The 19,096-nt window shown below is 48.6% G+C and overlaps 2 protein-coding genes across 2 annotated transcripts; both read right to left on the reverse strand.

Moving 5' to 3' along the window:
* Nucleotides 1-153: 153 nt before the first annotated feature.
* On the reverse strand, nt 154-5,247 carry GEA2 (GDP/GTP exchange factor for ARF; the record flags this gene model as incomplete). Its single annotated transcript, XM_064897809.1, has 1 exon — nt 154-5,247. The coding sequence occupies one exon, from the start codon at nt 5,245-5,247 to the stop codon at nt 154-156; it is 5,094 nt and encodes a 1,697-aa protein (XP_064756759.1).
* Nucleotides 5,248-5,934: 687 nt separating this feature from the next.
* DYN1 (dynein heavy chain) lies at nt 5,935-18,930 on the reverse strand (the record flags this gene model as incomplete). Its single annotated transcript, XM_064897810.1, has 2 exons — nt 5,935-18,830; nt 18,897-18,930. 2 exons carry the CDS (start codon nt 18,928-18,930, stop codon nt 5,935-5,937), a joined length of 12,930 nt encoding a protein of 4,309 aa, XP_064756760.1.
* Between the last annotated feature and the right edge of the window lie 166 nt (nt 18,931-19,096).

Below are 19,096 nucleotides of genomic sequence, written 5' to 3' on the forward strand. Positions count from 1 at the left end.
CGATACATTCACTCTGCGTCGTGACTTGTTGTTGATGTCGTCGCAGTCCGATACGGTACGATTCAATACAGGTGTCATCGTACTAACGTACGCTCCAACAAGGGATTAATTATCTCAATCACCTAATCATAGCTATACCCGCACCCCTGCCTGTCACGCCATCGTCCCTTTCTCATCTCCAGCAGCTCCATCAGGAACAGGCGCAGACGCGGGCAGGGGCATCGACGACGCCTTCGGTTCAGGAAATATCTCCTCCATCAACCCTGGCAAAAGGACCTCGACCCGGTGCTTCGTCTCCCTCCACAGTTGAGCCTGCATCTCGTCCTCATCATCATGCACTTTCAAATTCGAATCACCAGCTCGCACAAGCAGCCCCGCATCGCCGAGGACAAGTAGGACGTTCTTCACGCCTTCGGCGACAGCTTCTTCGAGTGCTTCGCCTTCCTTGGTGCCGACACTGGCGTTCATGAGGCGGTCTAGGAGTTCTAGCGTTCCTGCCCATGCTCTGACGAGTACGAATTCCTGCTTTGTTCTTGACTGTTGGGCCGAGGGTTTCTCGTCTGTTGTGTCTGGTCCATCTTGTGTAGAAGGAGCTGACTCAATGGTCCGGCTTGGTATTTTCGCTAGTTGGTCGAAGTATTTCAAGAAGGCTTTGCAGAGGACTGTGACCATTACTACTCGTGTTTCGCCCATGCCGACTGGGTCGGCCTTGTGAACTTCGGGTTTGAGCAGACGAGCAACAAGTGGAAAGAGGACTTCGCTGAAGATTGCTGTCCATTCGTTGTTGACTTGCTGTGTAGTGCTTTTTGACTTGTCATCATCTTCGACCTCATCGCTTTCAACCTGTTCCGAGGTGTTTAGATCTTCGGGCTGCACTAGGTCGTCGGAGAGCAATATTCGTAGCAGTACGGAAACACCACGGTTTCTGACTTCACGACAGGCACTCATAGCGATTCCGTCAACACCCGCGAGTCCTCTGAATATGGCGCCCCAATACTCTTTCCACGCTTCACCACGTTCCAAAGCGCTCTGCTTAATCAATTGCGGTGCCAGGCCACCCAGTGCATACAAGACAGTAATGGCCTTCAGCGCACGTTGAACAATCGCTGCATCTTCGGGTCTAGGTGGTCTGGGCTTCTGGCCACGTCTATGAGCCAGATCGCGACGTTGTTCGATGATTGAGCCAGGCATAGAGGCGGCTGTGGCAAAGGAGGTAGCAAGTGTAAGAGCAGGAGTATACGAGTCAGGTGTAATGCCTCTGAATGTTGGCGAGCTTGACTGAGTAGGCGATGAATCTTCCGTAAGCTTCTCCAGTATAGCGAGAACATTATCTGCTTCTGTCTTGTGCTGATGAAGTCGTTGGAGGATAGACCAGAAGTCAGGAGATGCGATGGCGTCGGCACGCAAAGGACCTGGCTGTCCAACACACAGTGTTAACCCTTTCACCACAGCTGTGGCTGTCTGATCAAGTAGCATATCATTAAAACTGGAGATGGCATGAAGCACTACAGGGGCTCTCATGAAGTCGTGCTCGAAGCTATGCCGCAGAAGTTCAAGCAGGTATTGTACAATCCGTGATGCAGCTAGTGGATGGATATTGGACGCATTACGTACAGCAGATTGCAAAGCATTAGTTAGTGCTTCGCCAGCAGTCGCGATGGTATCATTATCTCGTAGGACAAGCCGTGTTGCCAATTCCAGGAGAAACACAGCTCCGGCGTCGTAATCCGGTCCATGCTTGGCAGTCCTAGTACCATTGACTCGTGCCGTGACAGGAGCTGGTCGAACATCAGGCTTGACAACAACCACAGGTGAAGGGGCATCAGGCATCTCGGAAAGCAGGGCATTAACCAGCTTTTCGAGTTGCTCACTTGGTAGAGTAAGCAGATTGGTCAATAAGTCCTCGACTCTGCAAGCTGCAACACAGTCAACACTACTGAGTGTGTTCTCCAGCTCTTCTTCTGATGGTTCAGGCGGTTCATCTGCTGCATAGCTAGACAAATATGATGTGAAGGTCGAGAAAATTCCAGTTTCGGCAAGCTTGCCATCTTTATCGATCACTTTAGCCGGAGGCTGTAATGGTATAGGACCTAAATCGGAAAGCTTGTTGTCGGACTGTACAGGCATTGTAATGAGCGCATTCACGAAGAGATTCCGCAAAATGCGTACGACGTACACCCATGTCTCGCCAACCGCAATCTCGAAGCCCTGCAACGATCGAAGCAGCACTATGGTCGACAATTGCGCCCGATAATCGCGACCCAGCCGTACAGCCAATTCACTGACCATTACCTTCTTTTTGCCAACTTGGACTTCTGTATTTAGTGATGTGCTCAGCGGTATCTCGGTGGCAAGGCCGCTGATCTGGCTCAGACTGTAGATGATCCTATCAAATGCTTCTGTTGCGCCGTACTTCGCAGCAAGCTGAGCACATTGGTCAAAACCTGAGACGACTCGCGAGTACACAGCATCGTCAGTTGCAGACATGAAAACGTAACACAACGTAGCGACAATAGGTTTCCATGTTGCGCTGAACATCTCGGCGTCGAAAGCGTTAGTGTTGCACAACTCAAGCTGTCCAGCGTTCTGGGTATTGAGCAGCATTGTCTTCCAAGCATGATCGAAGGCGTTTTTGTTATCGTGCTCCTCAGGAAGGATAATTTCGTTCTGGTTAATGGCGTCATAAATGTCTTGCAGATAGTCCTGGTCGAAATCTTTGCCTGCATTCACGCCACGAAGGTTTCGTGCAAAATCCTCCACCGTCATTCTTTTTTGCGATTTCTTCACATTAGGATTATACAGATCAGTATTGAGCATTATTATGGCGTAAGTCAGGACAAATCCAGCATCCTGATCGGCAATGCTGTCTGAAATAGAGCTGTTCAGGAACTTCTCGACAAAGACGTTCACTATACGTTCTATAAGTGCCGATTCACCAGGTAGTCGGAAGGAAGTGAGAAGCTCTCGTAGTGCTTCGTCTATACGTTTTCCATCAAAGTCAAACAAACCAATAAACGCTTTCAGCAGTTCCTCGTTCGTCTTTTTGGTTATGAAATCTCCAAGAACTTTTTTGGATAGATGTGTCGTGCTTTTGAGAAATTTTGCTAGTTGTACAGGGTCATCGGGATTGTCTATGATTCCATTACTGACCAGGAATGCAACGCCACCTTTTGGGTTGTCGTTGAACTTGGTCGAGCCACTCTTAATGATCTTCTTACGTCGCCTTTGTCTTCGTAATTGAGCTATCCTCTCTGCTGCATCTTCGGGTTGTGCTTGGCTTATTCCATCTGTTAGGAACTGGATGAATGTGAGCAGAGAATCTAAGCACAAGGGTGGAACGTTGGTTGTGCTCCAAGTTGCGGCATCAGGAAAGGCGTTTCGAGCAAGTAAGCCAACCATGTCTTCGCACAGATCCTGCCTGTCGACGTCACAGTCGTAATTAACAAACAACTCTGCCATGAAAACTGGCATCCTTATTAGAGTACCAATGGCTTCAACCATAGCCTCCCGAGCTTCTGGTCGGCGTTGCCCACCTTCGAGACCTAATTGTCGGCGGTCTTTCACAGGCACTGGGGTGGCGCGGCCACTACTCGGCTGCGAGGGTGCCGGTTTGACTAATTTTGGTGCTTGTGGCACGCCTTCATACAGTGCAGAGTCGATGCCCGGCTCCAAAGGTATTTCGACTTTGATGTGCAGGCACGCTATGAGGTAAGATAGATAGAGCTCTTGCTGGAGCTTGAGCAATTTACGACACGTCGTCAAGAGCGTGCCGGCCACTCTCAAAGAGCTGTTCAGAAGTACCATATCCTCAGAGCGAACAAGTTGGAAAAGGTGGCGACAAAGATCGTCCTCAACAAGAACGGCCAGGGTCGGCTGTGCGGCAATGAAGGGACCAGCAACCTCCAGGGCAACATCAAGAATGCGTAGAGCCATTATTCGCATGGCATTGGTATGCTGCCTATTGTGAGGATCGAGCAAGTCTATCAGAACTCTGAACAATTCCCGAATGCTAGGTAGAGCGTAGGGTGTAGACTCGTCGTCCTCTTCAATTTGAGCTTGACGAGGAGCATCCTTCTCAGCTGATGCTTGGCCCTCACCACCGGAAATCTCCTGGTTTGATTCGTAGCTTGCACGGTTGTCAGTGCTTGGTCGCGGCTCCCGGCCATTGCCCATAACACTTCCCATCAAAGGCGGCTGAATTTTCATCTCGTCCACCGGTGGTACCATTGATCTTGTCGTATTCGAGCGACTTCGACCAGAAGGCTGTACGGGCGGGTCCTCGATCTTCAGCTCAGCAAGCCGCCCAAAGACAATCTGGCACATGGTTACCATTGCCATTTCTGCACTTCTCCTCAAGACTTCGGATAATCGAGTCTGACAACACATGCTTAGGCCGGTGCTCATCATCTCACAGACACTCTCGTCACCAAGAAGTAATCCCTCTGGTCGTGATATGGCCAGCTCCATCAGACGCAGTATTCTTAGCAGCACAACCTCATCAGCTGCTGTATCACTAGCTTCGAAACGGCAGTGTGTGATGGCAGCACTCAGCAAATGCATAGCAGGGGCTATTCGCGGACTGTGAATGGTGATCAGATTGTAGTTGAGAAACTTGGTAATGGACATTACAGCCAGACTAGTGATTGTGGCACTGGTAGAGGAGCTGCGAATGACCTGAAGAAAAGGATGCAGCAGAGCGGGAGCGTCGAACTTGGAGACATCGCGACAATTAGCTAGATCCCGTCTGAGCTTTGCAAAAGCTGAGAGCAGCGGATTGTCCTGAACAGGTTTCACTTTCTTCGTCCTGAGACCCCATCTGCTGGCAAGCGTTGACTCGTCATCTGAGACAGTTGGGCCTATGGTGCTCTTTCCGCCGACCGGGTCAATCCTAGGCGTACTTCCTCTCGAGCTATTGGGACGTGGTACGGTCTGTTCGGGGACCTGTAGAGAAGTGGGTTGGACACTGCCTCCCAGAATTGCAGAGACTGAGCTCTGAGCCCAACGGGCGTGCTTGCGCATGGCTGAAGTGAGCGTGATGCATTCTTGCGTAACGAGCGCGACAGGCTCTATCCGTATGCCGATCTCATAACGAGGACTCGAATGGTCGAGGGGTGCAGGAGGAACATCCTCGTCAGAGAAATGTGGTACAGGTGGAAACTGGGAAGCAGATGTGCGTTCTTCGTCTCGAAAGTCGTAGACAGGACTTTGTGTGCGTTGTTCTCGCATGGCAACGTCGAGGAAGGCCATGTTTTCTTTGAATAAAGGAACCGGGGCACGCGCAGGTCTGAGGGTGCATGGGTAAAAAGGGTTCAAGATTTCGATTGTTGATGCATTTTGTTGGTTGACACCTTGTGCATACGTGTCCAACGATGTGTCCAAAGTCTGAGAATATGGTAACCTTCTCGTGGTCGTGTATGTAGAAAAGCACAGGTGTTACGGCTTCCTCAATATGATACGCCCCGAGACGTGCTGACTGCCGTTGGAAAGCATTCTCCGCATCAGCGACTCATGCAATGACGCGCAGAAGGAAAGTGCGGCGAGGGAATCGTAAAAACATGATTTAATACCAGTTACCCTATGGCCAGGTGCGGGAGTTGGGGTTAGCGCCTCAGTGGTTGGCCGCCTAGTTTTCTGCCTTGACGCACTCAATACGATCGATTTCAACCCCCAGCAATACGATTAGGCACCACCACAGAAAGACCTGCTCCTGAGAAATCTTACCATAGGAGCGTTTCGCTATCGTAGTCTATTATTTTCTGTTGCATTTATACACTTGCTATCTAGCTATACAATGAAGCGAAGTCTACAGTGTACGTCAACGCACAACTCATGGGGTATCAAAACAACTCAGACGCCTATTCATTCGACGCCACAAAAAAATCGCAGTTTGCTGGCTTGCCTCCGACACGCCTCTTCCCACGTCTATCCTTGCTCCTATGCGCCGTTCTCGAGCATCAATTGCTCGCCCTCCTCGAGCATATCAGTAATCTTCGCTAGACTTTTCACCACTTGTTCACCGTGTCCAACCAGTAGTAGCTTCTCTGCATCAACAGGTAAGCCCAAATAAGAAGGCGGTTCTCGTTCTGGCAAGCCATTGACCCACCCAACAAAGTCTTTCATGCTAGTGCCTGGTGGTACTTTCAGTCCTTGTCCGTCAGGCTCTGATACCAGTTCGTGGTCTTCCTCGTATGCAGCTGCATCAAACACCTGGTTTACGAGTCCATTCAACAATTTGAAGTCACCTTCGTCGTCAATCTTTCCTCCATACATCTCTGTGATCATGGTCCGAATGAGATCCCATGGAAGCTTGGTGGGTGCCACATTCGATCGCCCTTGAGCAATATGTTCGATCCATGAATCGATGATGAATGCGCAGCACTCGTAGTCGCTGTCGTTGAACTCCCAGAGTCCTTTCCATCCGAGTGTTGGTGCATATCGTAGTCGTTCTTGCAGCACGGCATGCAAAAAACACAACAACAAATACAATCGTCCCTTCTCTGTTGGCGCCTTGTTGCCACGATCAGCGAGCACACTGAGTGTATCCTTCATATTGGCTCGAATGCCCGCAGGCTGCTCGAATACCAATGTTCGTGCTGCCCGAATGAGATTGACTGGTATCTTTGACGTGGCTTCCATCGACAGGAATAATCGAAACTCTTCGTGAGGCCTTAGCGATGACAATCTCTTTTCAAGACTTTGCAGCCAATGTGGAGCAAGGTGAACGTTCTTGACAAGAACCCACGTACCATTAGCAGTGGCGCTTGCAATAGCTTTGTCCGCCGACGCCACGCCCTCCTCGGATCCCATGGCTACATTAGCACATCCAGCATTGCTTCGTTCCACCAATGTATCAACCTTGTAACTTGCGTCAAATCCTGGGTTCGACATCAATGCGATGGGGGTTCCAGATGCGACTTGCTCCACAATCGTGCCTAGATTGTCCGTGCCCTGGAATATCTCGGCTCCAAACACAGCAGCAACGACTTGTTCTGCTGCTGGTAAGAACCGATCAGGTCGAGCCACTTTTATCAACAACAGCCTCGACAGATATTGGTCAATACTGTCGAGATCACTATTCCACAGCTTCGGTACGTAGTTTTCTGCTCGCTCGTTGGTCATAAATTGCTTCCAGACCTCATCCTCGCCACCAACAGTCACCTCTTTGAACGGAGGCAGGCTTCGTATCGCACTCAAAGCCTTATCGGCATCACTAATTCCTGGTGCAGACAGGATAAGATCGAGAAGCGATTCGTCGAATTTATAGGGCGATGCTCGCACAAGAAGCAACGCTAGTGTGATCTTGTCCTTCTGGTACATCGAAATAGCGGTCCTTTGGAAAGTCTCGACGAATATGTCCTTGAGAATAATCTCGCTTCGCTTGTTGTAGTCTGTAACACCTTTGAGATTGGCATTCTCGTGCAAAACAAAGTGGAAAATGTCGACAAAGTACTGCAGCGAAAAGCGATAAGCATGATTGATGTGGTAGAGCAACTCCAATATCGCAAATATTGAGCTACAGGCACCTGCGATGCGACTGTACTCCTGCGTGATTCGTTCGACTTCAGTCATAACTCCTTGAGTTTCGGCAACCTTCTTCGAAATAACGGCTGCCTCTTTCTTTAGTGTCTCCAGGGTATGAATAACGTTGTCATCGTCCAAGATGTTGCCTCTCGATTCGTTCAGAGCTTGCAGGAGGCGCTTCTCGAGTTGTCGAAGATTCGTATTGAATTCACCTTGCATCTTGATAAGATTGGTTCGTCGTTTGTCTACGTCGGGACGTTCGGCCTTGAGAACTTCATTCAAAGATTGCGTCTGTAAACTGCTCTTGGTGACAGTAAAATTGATGAAGGTTGTCCGACTGCAAATGTCTGGTGCAAAGTTCGCAGATGGATCACGAGTCGACAAGTACAATTTGAAGCTGGGCGAGAAGTCGATTTCCTGCTTGCCAAGTTGAATCAATACACGACCACCAGTTCTTTGGTACTCCTTGTTCAATACATGTGTCAAGATAGGGTCGAGATATTCAGCATCTTGAATGAGGATTGGGTTGCCGAAACGTAGAGCACTTTCTAACTGTTTGATAAAGGCATCGTCGAGGAAGCTGGTAACGGTCAATTTGCGACCTTCATGCTCTTGTCTCAAGAAATCGATTACCCGGTTGGAAGGGTCAATGATGAGTGGATATCGATTGAAACGCTTGAGCATAAGCGCATTCTCCATGCACAAGTCGTCCGCAGGTAATGAATGACGTTGCCACTGGAGACGTTCGTCTGCTGTAGATAAGTAGCCTGATACAGAAGCGTCGGATTTGCAAGCAATGTTCGATCGTTCGAGCTGATGCAGCCAGTCATCAATCATGTTCTTCCGGAATTGCTGGTCGTAGAGTCCACCATATGCCAAAAATGCTGAAGCAACAAGCACATCACCGACCAGTGTGGAGATCTGTGTTTCGAAGGACTTGCTGGCAGCATCCCAACGAACTCTTTCAGAGGACAAGCTGTCCAAAAGCTTGACACTACGGTCGACTTTGCCCTGAACCTGGCTCATTTCAGCCTTGATAGCCTGTACTTCACTGATGAGAGCAGCATATTCGGTCTTGTAAGTAGCTATGTTTTCCTCTAATCTCTGAATGAGGTTTTCCGTTGCCTTAGCTTGAGCTTTGGTCTCGTTTGCAGTTTCTTCAAGTTGATGCACCTCAGCTCGAAGAGGACCCACACGATCCAGTATCTCGGAGTAGTTGACTTGAGCCGTGACCCATTGTACAAGGGGACCGCAGGCTTTGCTGGCCCTGTTGACCCTCTCGAAAGTAAAGTCATCGTTGTTCAAGTACTCATTTCTCATTTTATGTCGGAGGGGCGCCGTCATCTGATCTTGATTGTTGTAGTTGACAATGCTTGCAATGAAGTCGTCTCTTCGTACGATCGCCTGCACATCTTTCCAGTTATTCACCTTGTGACCAAGAAGTACACAGACCGAGTCTAGCGCAAGTTTGACACCAGCAGGTGGGTTAGCCATTGATCGTACTTCAGTGAGATGTTGGCGCTTGATATTGCTGACACTGCGTTTGGCCTCATCTACTGCAGGTTCTGCTAGAGCTAAATCAGCTTCCACGATCTCTTTACGCTCTGCAATCTCCTGATCTTGCAGTGCGAGCGCTTTCTTGACCTCTAGTGAGGCAGTCTTTTTCGTCTCTGCCTCTTGCTGGTTAGCAACCATGCGCTGCAACTTGTCATTGGCCTCAATATTCTTGGCTTCTAGTATCTTTTGCTTCTCTGCCAAACTAGCTCGGAGGTCGCGAACTTTGTCCACAGTGTCTCTGAGCTTTTCTAGACCGACATTCAGATGTCTTTGCTGATCTTCGAGATCTTCTCGTTTCTCATGATATAGGCGGACAAACTGTGCAACGAAATCGAGGTAATGGCGGGGTGTGAGATATGTTTTGACACCCTGCTGCTTCTCGAGCAGTAAATTGATCTTGTGCACCGAGTTATGTACAAACACCATGGAGTTGATGATCGTGTCACGATGATTTGCAGGCAACGAGAGTCCTGTATAGGCAATGGGTATAGTGTCAGGGGCGGTAAAGTTGGGCTTATCAAGATCGATAGATTGAGTCAACTCATACCCGACTTGGAATAGAGCTTGATCGGACCAGTCACCCATCCAGTTTAACACGCATCGATTGAAAAGAGCAGGACTTGTCGCGGCTTTCGAGGACAATCCTTCTTGAGGTGGATTCATGGTGAAAACGACGTGTAGATTGCGTACAATCTGTTGCGTGAACCATTTGTAAAGCTCTTCTTGAGAGTCGAGCAGCAGTCCTTGTCGTTGTGCTCCATCTTTACAGGCTGTCATAAGTGCGGAGTACTCGTCGCCCTCGAAGAGGCCAGGTACCTCGCCATTGGCGAGTAGAGTGTTCATTCGTTCAAGGAAACCAGAGTCAAGGACGTTCGACTCGTCCATAATGAAGCATATCTTTTCGCTTCGTGTACCACATGCTCGTAAGACATGTCGCAGATCGTCATCGAAATCTTCTGCAGAGTACTTCCCATGAACCTTTATCTGGAAGACTTTGAGACCATTCATCCAGGCAACAAAACGTGACAGGGTAGTCTTGCCACTACCACTGGTGCCAATCAATATAAGATGACCTTGCGGTTGTCTGAAAACTCGATCAATACGTAAAGCGTGTTCGAGCACATCATTGGAGAGAACAAGTGGAACATCTACCTCCTCTTCGCAGAAGATTCGAAGACGTGCCTTGACAAAATCCCGCAGCTGTTCTTGGTCGACCGATACATAGTTCTTTGATAACCAGTTGGAAAACAAGATTGGCCCTTGAAGTGCACTGTCTATGTCGGCTGTTGGAAAGTTCTCAAGCGCAATCTTTCTCACCATATCACTTGTCCATTGACGTTCTGCAGGCTCGACCAGCCGATCGGCAAACAGTCTTAATGCTTCGTGTGCCCAGATACGAACAAGACCATCCAAGCTTAACTGCTCCAATGGTGCAATGGATTCGTACACACCACGCACCCATCTTGTGAGCTCGCGAGGTGAGTAGACGTAATGTGGCTGGATATCAGCAGTAAAGCGTGCCTGCGACTCGAGGTAGAAGTCTACCATCGCTTTTGTGAGTGCGTCGGCATAGCCGCGCAGGGATGGAATCACCTTCATCACAGCATTGTTGAAAGTGCCGTAGATCTGATTCAAAGAGAGCTCACCAGGATAGTCGACCATTACCACAGGAGCATGACGCAAGAATCTGGCTCCTAGTACATGTCGCCCAGCGTCTTCGGGTGGATTGCAGGCACCAACGAATTGTATTCGTTCCAAAGATACCCATGCCTTGTCTGACGTGCGCCAAAAGCCATTTTGTTCAATCAACTGTCTTAAGAAGCTGATAGCACGCTGTGTACCATATTTGTCTGGTGCTGGCAGATTGATCTCATCACAGAAGATGACGAGCCATCGACCGATTTGGGTTGGGGATAGTACAAGCCCATTGAGCGTCTTTTTGTATTCGCAATATTGCTCGAATGTCTTGATAATCAATTCCGGCATGGTAGCACTCGAGAAGTTGAGTCCAACAACCTCCATGTCTGGCAGCTTACGAAGAGCACTAAACAAGGTCATCGTTTTACCAGAACCTGGAGGGCCACACAGCATCAAAGGCTTGTGCTCAGCCAACCACGAATAAAGCACTTCTTCATGCCGTACTGTGTCAATGGTAGGAATGATGACATCGGTCTGTGTTATCGAGTGCGTGTTGACATCAATCGTGGGTACCTGCGACTGCCACGATACCCATTGTGCTTGCGGTAGAGCGACATCGTAGTCGATCAGCGAGTTACCATCGTTGAATGTGGGTAGCATGACATTGGTCATGTTGCTGATGAAGTCACCAAATTGTTTTCGGATAGGAAGCGCTGCATCACCCACGAATGACCATACAATAGCTATAAGCAGTTTCTTTGAGACAAAACTTTCGATTTGATCGTCGTCCAGCGGAAAATCCGAATGATGCATGTTGTACTGAAGGATGGTGCGAAGTGTCTTCCTCAAGAGACCAAAGAGACTGTCCAAAACACGGGCGGCTGTGAACTCCATGATGTGCTTGTACCCCTGAGCTTCTGAAAGTGCTTTGAGCAGGAAGTCATCCCGAGTAATGTTATTGCGGAGAACCTCCACTACCGAGCTTTGCGCGCTTTGTGCTCTCGAAGCGGAATCAGAGCCTAAACCGAGTTCATCGTCAAGGTCATCGAATCCACGACTTGCAAAGTTAGCTAAGTAGTGGTCTATCATCAACTCAGCTGTAACAGTGTCGTCACTGAACCAAACCATACCACAACGTGATACTGTGGCAAGCGTAGCATACTTCAGGCTTTCAACTTCGAACATGATTCGCACATTTGGGGGTAGATTGAGACGCTCACCATTAGGCAGGGTCAGTAGCTTGTTATCGTCCAGTACACTGTTGAGGTTTTCTACCCATTCAGGATCAACATCACCATCGAAGACAATCCAGTGTCGTTTGGTATCTTCACCACGTAAGTTATCCACAATCTTGCGCAAAGTAGCTGTGAAGAGACCATCTGTCCACTCACGCGTTGTGCTATCAAGATTGCCGTAAAGTGCTTCTTTAGACATGACCTTTGGATCAATGACGTGGTAGACGCCTTCAACGTTTTCCACCTCTTGCAAGGCCTGTAACAGGACTTTCCAAATCTCCGACTTTCCAGAAGCTGACTGACCAACCATCATCACACCATGGTGAATCTTCTGAATTTGGTAAAGCTGCAAAATCTTAGTCATCCATGCTTCGGATACAGTCAGGTGGCGCTCCTTCATGACTTTCTGTATGGCAGCTGTCAGCTCAGCCATGTCGGCAGGAATGTAGTCCACTCCAGGGAAGTCTTCTTCCTGGACTTGCACCAGACGAGCGACATCGTCTTTAATGAGTTTAGGTGAGACTGTCTCTCGAATGCTTTGAACCAGGATCTGGGGCTCTAGCATCGAATCTCCGCCACGCGAATCCTCTCCGCTTTGGAGTCTTGTGCGCTTCAAACTACCAGAGCTGATAAGTACACTCTTTAACGCTCGCAGGCCGAAGTCGTAATGAGGCTGCTTCGATAACTTCTGAGACGAGTGGTCGAAGAACGGGACGACCTGCTTTGAAATATCTTTAGCCTGCTTGAAGCCTTGCGAGAATAACATGACCTCAGCGATGAGCTCCTTATCAGGCTTGGACATCGCCACACTACGAAATAGCTTCTTCAGGTTGTCAGGCAGGTTTGAACGACCAGCATAACCAGGATTCATGGTTATAAAGATGCCAGTATTCTGGTTGACTTTGAATTGCCGACCAACGAGCTCGACTTGTGCCTTCTGCTCGTTCGTGCTGTTGCGAAGGCCAATCTGAATATTTTGAATCTGCTGTGAAACCGCTGACAATATGCGCTCCTCTAGACGATTGAACTCATCAAAACATCCCCAGGCACCAACCTGACATATACCGAGAAATATCCTACCCATAGCTTGGAAGTCGAAAGTGTCGTCACAACAGAAGACCAAGGTAAAACGTCCCAGCTGCAAACCAAGTGCTTTGACAGACTCTGTTTTTCCTGTACCGGCAGGTCCATAGGGTGATCCACCCAGTTTCTGACAAAGAGCTTGGGTCAGAGTCAAGAAACAGCGGTCCGTCAGAGGTGTTCTGACAAGACGTTCTGGCACGCCAAGGTACTCGTAGCCGTACTCAAGTCGTGCATTTGCCATCTCTACATGCAGTCTTTGCAGAGGCTCTGCATCCTTATTAAATACGTAGCGCATCGTTAATAGCCAAGTGTAATGCCCCGGAGAATTAGCCTCAGATCTGATCAGCTTAGATACTAAGTCCCGCTGATGAACTGCCTCGGTGATGAAGTGTTCGCATTTCTTACGGGTCAAGGGAGTCAGCTCTTGAAGAACGCTTTCAGCAAGGAGGTCTAGAAGTTGAATCTCGTAGTGCAAGACTTTGTCCAGGCCATGGCCAGCCATCGCCAATGCCTGCGTGACGAGGTTGGTCCAGACGACTTGCGCTGCAAGAATAACAATTTGAGCAGGATATCTTTCGAGATACTGTTCGAATGCTGTGAAATTAAGACTGTCGGCAACAAAGATAGGTCTAAACTCGTCAATGGCTTCCAACAAGAGCTCCGCTAGAGTAAGCTTAGCACTCATATCCAGTGCACTGAGCCAGTCGTTGATCTTAGGTATCTTAATCAGCGACACCTCTTTCTTGAGATCAATCTTTTCACCCTCTTTTGAAGTGATGGCGATGATTGCGTTCTCGTCGTTGACCTCAACCCCTGATATACCAGCAAACATTTTCTTGAAGTGCTTGGCTACTCGACTGGTATCATTGCTATTGCCAATAATTTCGAGAAGATCCTCATCACCAACAAAGTAGAAGCGTGGAAACGATATACGCTCTCGTTCCAGGTACTCGCCCAGAGCCTTCTGTATCTTGCTCAGTAGTTCCGCTAGACGATCTAACGATTTTTGCACACCAGGTATAGCAAGTACGTCCATCACGAACGGAGATTTGTATACCTTTTTCATGACTGCGTAGAACTCGGTATTGATGTTCGAGAAGCGACTAGACTCGGTAGGCAGGAGATGTTTGATATCGTTGTTTCCCGAAAAGACACCTTCGAGGTAGACCCATTGCCGCTGCACATCGATCCACACGTCAAAGAGAACATGTACACGATTCAGCTTATCCTCCCAAGTCGAAGCCTCATCCTCGAACTCCTTGTAATATGGCGAGTGTCTCATTGCCTGCAAAGAATTGAGATTTTCGCTGCATTTCGTGAAGAGGTCATCCCAGCCTCTGATCAGACGTAATTTACTCTGGTAATTGACCAAGTCAAGGGAATAGCTTTGCCACGTGTCACGAACCGATCGAACGAACTCCTCAAGAGCAAGCTCGCCTTGAGCTTGAGCTATGATATCACGTATCACGCTCTCGGTTGCTGTCGGTCTGAGATCCCAAACATCACCGAGGGTCATTGACACTTCGGAGTATCTTTTTCCAGGACGTAAGGCTTTGTATATTTTCAGCCAGTGACGTTCACGAATAGCATCAGTCTTCAGGTCCGATAGAATAGAATTGCTCTTTTGCAGGTCCCGCAAGACTTTTTGAACATGCTCGAAAGCAGCGTATTGTCTCAATCTGCTAGGCATTTCTTTCGCAGACTTGAAGAGCTCCTCGAGCTGTTGACGCAGCTTCCTCGGTTGTACGCCTGTCCATAAAGTTTCTCGAAGTTCGTTGATGCGCTGCCATATTGAGGAAAGAGACGCCCACAACGAGATGAAATCCTGTACTTCTTCGATCGTAGTAGCCAAATCATCATCGCGATTGTAAGGAAGAGCCAATGCCTCTTTGGCTTTGGCAACAGTGTCTGCTTCCGTCTGCAATTTCTCAAGACGGGTCTGGTAATTTCGCAGCAGGCTCGTGGCCTCTTCAGGTGGGATATCACCTGAGATCGGCTTTTCCTCAAACCATCGACTAACTATTTCGCGCATCTTCTCGTTAACAGACCGGTCCTCAGCGGCTAGCTTGGCTCTCAAGGCGTCGGTCTGTTCTTCAACAACTCTGCTCTTTCGCGCCAGGATCTCCCGAAAAGAATCCCATTCGTCACCTACCTGATTTGCAGACAGCCAGTCACTAGCAAAATTATATCGCTGTCTAGACAAGGTGACTTGGCCTTGTCGGAAGACTTCGATTTCAGGTTCCCAGAGATTCGCATTGCGCTTGCACTGTTGAACGATGGTGATGAAGGCTACAGCCTGAGCCGTCGAGGATGCCTCAAGGGACTGGTTTTCGAGATCATGTCTAGCTCTCTTGAGCTCAGCAAAGACTTCTCGCATACGATTCTCCAAGGTAGCTCCGAACTTAGTGGTCACTTCGTGCTGCCATTGGTCATACTTTTGTGTGATTTTCGACTGTACCTGCTCGTAGTTAAGCGTCACGAACCCGAACGTCTTGCGAACGTCGGAAGTATCAAAGGTTGACCTCACATGACGAATTTCTTGAATCAGCTGATGCCATAGGTCGAGCTCATCGCCCAGTTTCTCCTGCAACTGATTTGTCTGCAAGTCCCACAAAGATTGGTAACGATACCATTCTTCCAGATACGCTGAGAGTTCTTCCACTTTGTTTTCGACAGAACCGTATGCTGCCTCAAGCGGTTCTAAACAGTCGATTGCTAGGTCCTCGAAGTATTCTACGTTCATCTGCATGGCGGAAACAGTAGAAACTTGATAACGCGTTGCTTTGATACGTTGTAAGCTGCATAACACACCTAGCCATGATTCGAGGTTCTGCAACCAGACGGCTTTTATATGGTTGAGAGGTGGTTCGACAAAGATTGTCTGGTTGTTCATGCCGATATCCATCTCGGTAGCTGGAAAGTGAGGCCTATAGATGATTTCCTGCTCGCCATCATCAATGTGAAGAGGTGTTTGTCTGCTTTCACCCGTGGTGAAGGAAGTGGTCCAGTGTCTCATAGCTTCCTTGAGACGATCACATAAGATAGTTTCCAGCTCGGAGTTAAGGTTGCTGACCCAATGCTCAAGGTTTGCGAAGTTTTCAAGGTTGAGCTTGTCTACTGCATTTTGAATAGTGCTGACCAAGTCCTGAAATACTTTCGACTCGTATGGGCAGGATCGTAGGTCGCTGAGTGCCTTCCGTATAACATTATCAGTATTACGGAGTATGATCAGTTTCTCCTGTAGGGTCGCTGCAGCATTAGACAATTGACGAATATATTGAGTGTGCGCGCTCTCATTTTTCAATAGCAGATCGGTGTTCTTTAACAGAGCATCAGGCCGAGCTTGCTTCTGTCTCTGATGATACTCGTAATCGTGCACGAAAGTCTCCCAGCGAAGTGACATACCAGTTGAAAAGAGGGTATGGGCATCTTTGACATAATTTGACATGAGTTGAGAGGTATTTGGGACGTCCTGAAGGGAACCCATAACCGAGACATATGTCTTTACACTTTCCATAAGGCTGAGGGCGAAAGGATAAATTCTTTGTGCATCCCTTGCCACTGTCGAGACCATGTGTGGGATGTTGAAGCCAAGCCAGATCAGGTTACGAACTTCTTTGAAGAGAGCTACGACCTGATCATCGAAATTGATATGAAGTTCGAGCAAACCACTGGGTCCACGGACCTTGCTGATGATGAAAAGACGACCGTTAGTCGTAATCATCGAGAGCTGTACGTTTTGTAGCCAGGTCTGGAAGATATCTCTAGTGGTTAATTTACCGCGAAACAGCTTACTCTCATTCTGTAGCTTTTCACCATCGGCATGCATGGCCCAATCCTGCCCCAAGACTGCTTCGACTTTTCTCATGTAACCATCCAGCTGAGCTTCAATTTGTCTAATCCAGATGATCGAACCAGCCACAGGAGGTATGTCTCGAAGCTGGGCCATTAACTGGGCCTCTGATCCGTTGTATTGCTGCTTGAATCGCTCGTGTAAGGAAGCGATGTCGCGCTTGACATTACCCAAAAGTTGCGTTTGATACTCAGAGATGGCTCCACGAATTTTTGGCCGTACTAGAAGGGCATTGAACTTTGAGAAGACACGGAACATTTCATTAGCAGACTTTGCAGTGGCCAGCCTGTCACGAAGCTTTGTGATGATGGAGTTCTCGATTCGTGAAGTACGCTCGATGTACTGCTGTTCAGCATTGTTCCAGCGCTCCGTGCCACCAGGAGTTAGGTCCAACACGTCGACTTCTTTGAGCGCATCGTAGGCTTCTGTGACTTCTCTAAGCGCCTCGGCGTCGTCCTGCTCTTCTATGGACTGGATTGGCTTGACATTGGCATTAAACCCCGTGAACTTATTGCCCTGTGGACCTAGAACATTGTGGATAGTCTTCTGCATCTGGTCGTGATTTTGCCGAAAGGTGGCCACGTATTCTAGACGTTCTTTGGTCTTGTCATGACGTTCAACGACCTTGATGGGGGTAAATTCGTTGTTCCTTCGCTTTTGCACATCTCGGGCTACCTGAATGAAATCTCTCTTCATATCCGCCCACACTGACCAAACCCGGGTCATAGTAGCGAGAGTTACTTGAAAGTCTCGATATGACATAGACATCAGAGCGCGTCCATCGATGATCCGATGAATCTGAGTGTTAAGGTCGAGTGAAATACCTTCGACCAGCTTCAACGCTCTTTTGACAGGATAGGGACATATTCTCAGCTTCTTGTTGAGATGACCAAAGATAGAGACCATAGCATCCATCACTTTTTGGAGTGTGGTTGCCGAAGACAGTTCGTCCAAGGGAAAGTCTCGCATTAGAACGTTGTAATTCCTAACCTTGTCAAGCGCACCCCTCAACCCTGTGTCCTCGCTCAGACCTAGAAGAGCTTGATGCCTCTTCCCGGCTTTTAGTATGTTCAAGGTCAGTTGTACTCCATCCGAGTTAAGCTCATCTTCGATACGCTTCAGAGCACTCTCGAGTGAAAGCCAAAAGTTGATCTCTTGAGCAGCAGAACCGACTTCGGCTTCATCAGCCAACCTAGTGACGGAGCGAATGTCCCTGATCCACGAGTTGAGATGGTTGATCAAGCTGTTTTGTACCGTGTTGCTGTCAATGACATGAGCAGGAAGTAGCTGCAAGGACGGTTGCACACCTTGTTCTCGTGCTTCCTCTAGCGCCACCTCCACTACTTCGTGCATAGGTAAACGTACTAACGGCACATCGGTATTCTGCTGTAGGCTGAGCAAACTGTTTTCTAGTTCTTGCATCCGTCTCTTTGCACCCGGTATGCCTGTTTTCATATCGGTTTCATACCATGAGCGGCCGATGGGATCTTGACTCCTGGTATGAGCGTCGAAATAGGGACCGAGTGCATTGTGAATGATGGTGTGAAGTACCTCGAATGCTGAGGGTTTGCCATTTTCTGACTGATTATCGTCCTGACCGGTCGACAATGTTCCCGGCAGGTTGATCGGGTAGATCTGGGAGGATATAGGTCGGTGGCCATCGAGAGGTGCTGGTCGTTTGAGGAAGGCGATAGAGGCTATGGTCGTCGGTCTGGAGATGAATTCAGACGTCAACGAATATATGTGTTCGGATTCGGGTGCCTCGTCTGCAATGTGGCTGTGGCCATTAACCTGATCTGTCCGTATATCCTTCTGAGCAAAGAGGGCGGCCTGGGGTTCACAAGCAAAGCGATCACAACGATCCAGGGACTGTTCTTTGTTTGCTTGAGATAAAAAGTTGCCGACTGCCTCGAGTTCACGTCGTGCTGTGCCAAGATTGGCCTCTATAAGTCTTGCAATGTATTCCAGTACCAGACTGGAATCGGGTATATCTGATGAGGCTCCATTACTGCCATTTACTGGAGCCACCGGCAGGACTTCCATCTCTTATCGTTGCATCTGGGAGTTAGAAGAGTGTCAAAGGTTTAGTACATGCCTGCCGTTATGACCAAGAACGCCGATGCATGCAATACGACAGTGTTGATTGATACTGACTGAATGAAGAACCGACGAACCTGAAACACGATCTGGACTATGTTTGGGGATGCCA

Source organism: Lithohypha guttulata, assembly GCF_036872675.1.
Source record: "Lithohypha guttulata strain CCFEE 5908 chromosome Unknown scaffold_2, whole genome shotgun sequence".
NCBI lineage: Eukaryota > Fungi > Ascomycota > Eurotiomycetes > Chaetothyriales > Trichomeriaceae > Lithohypha > Lithohypha guttulata.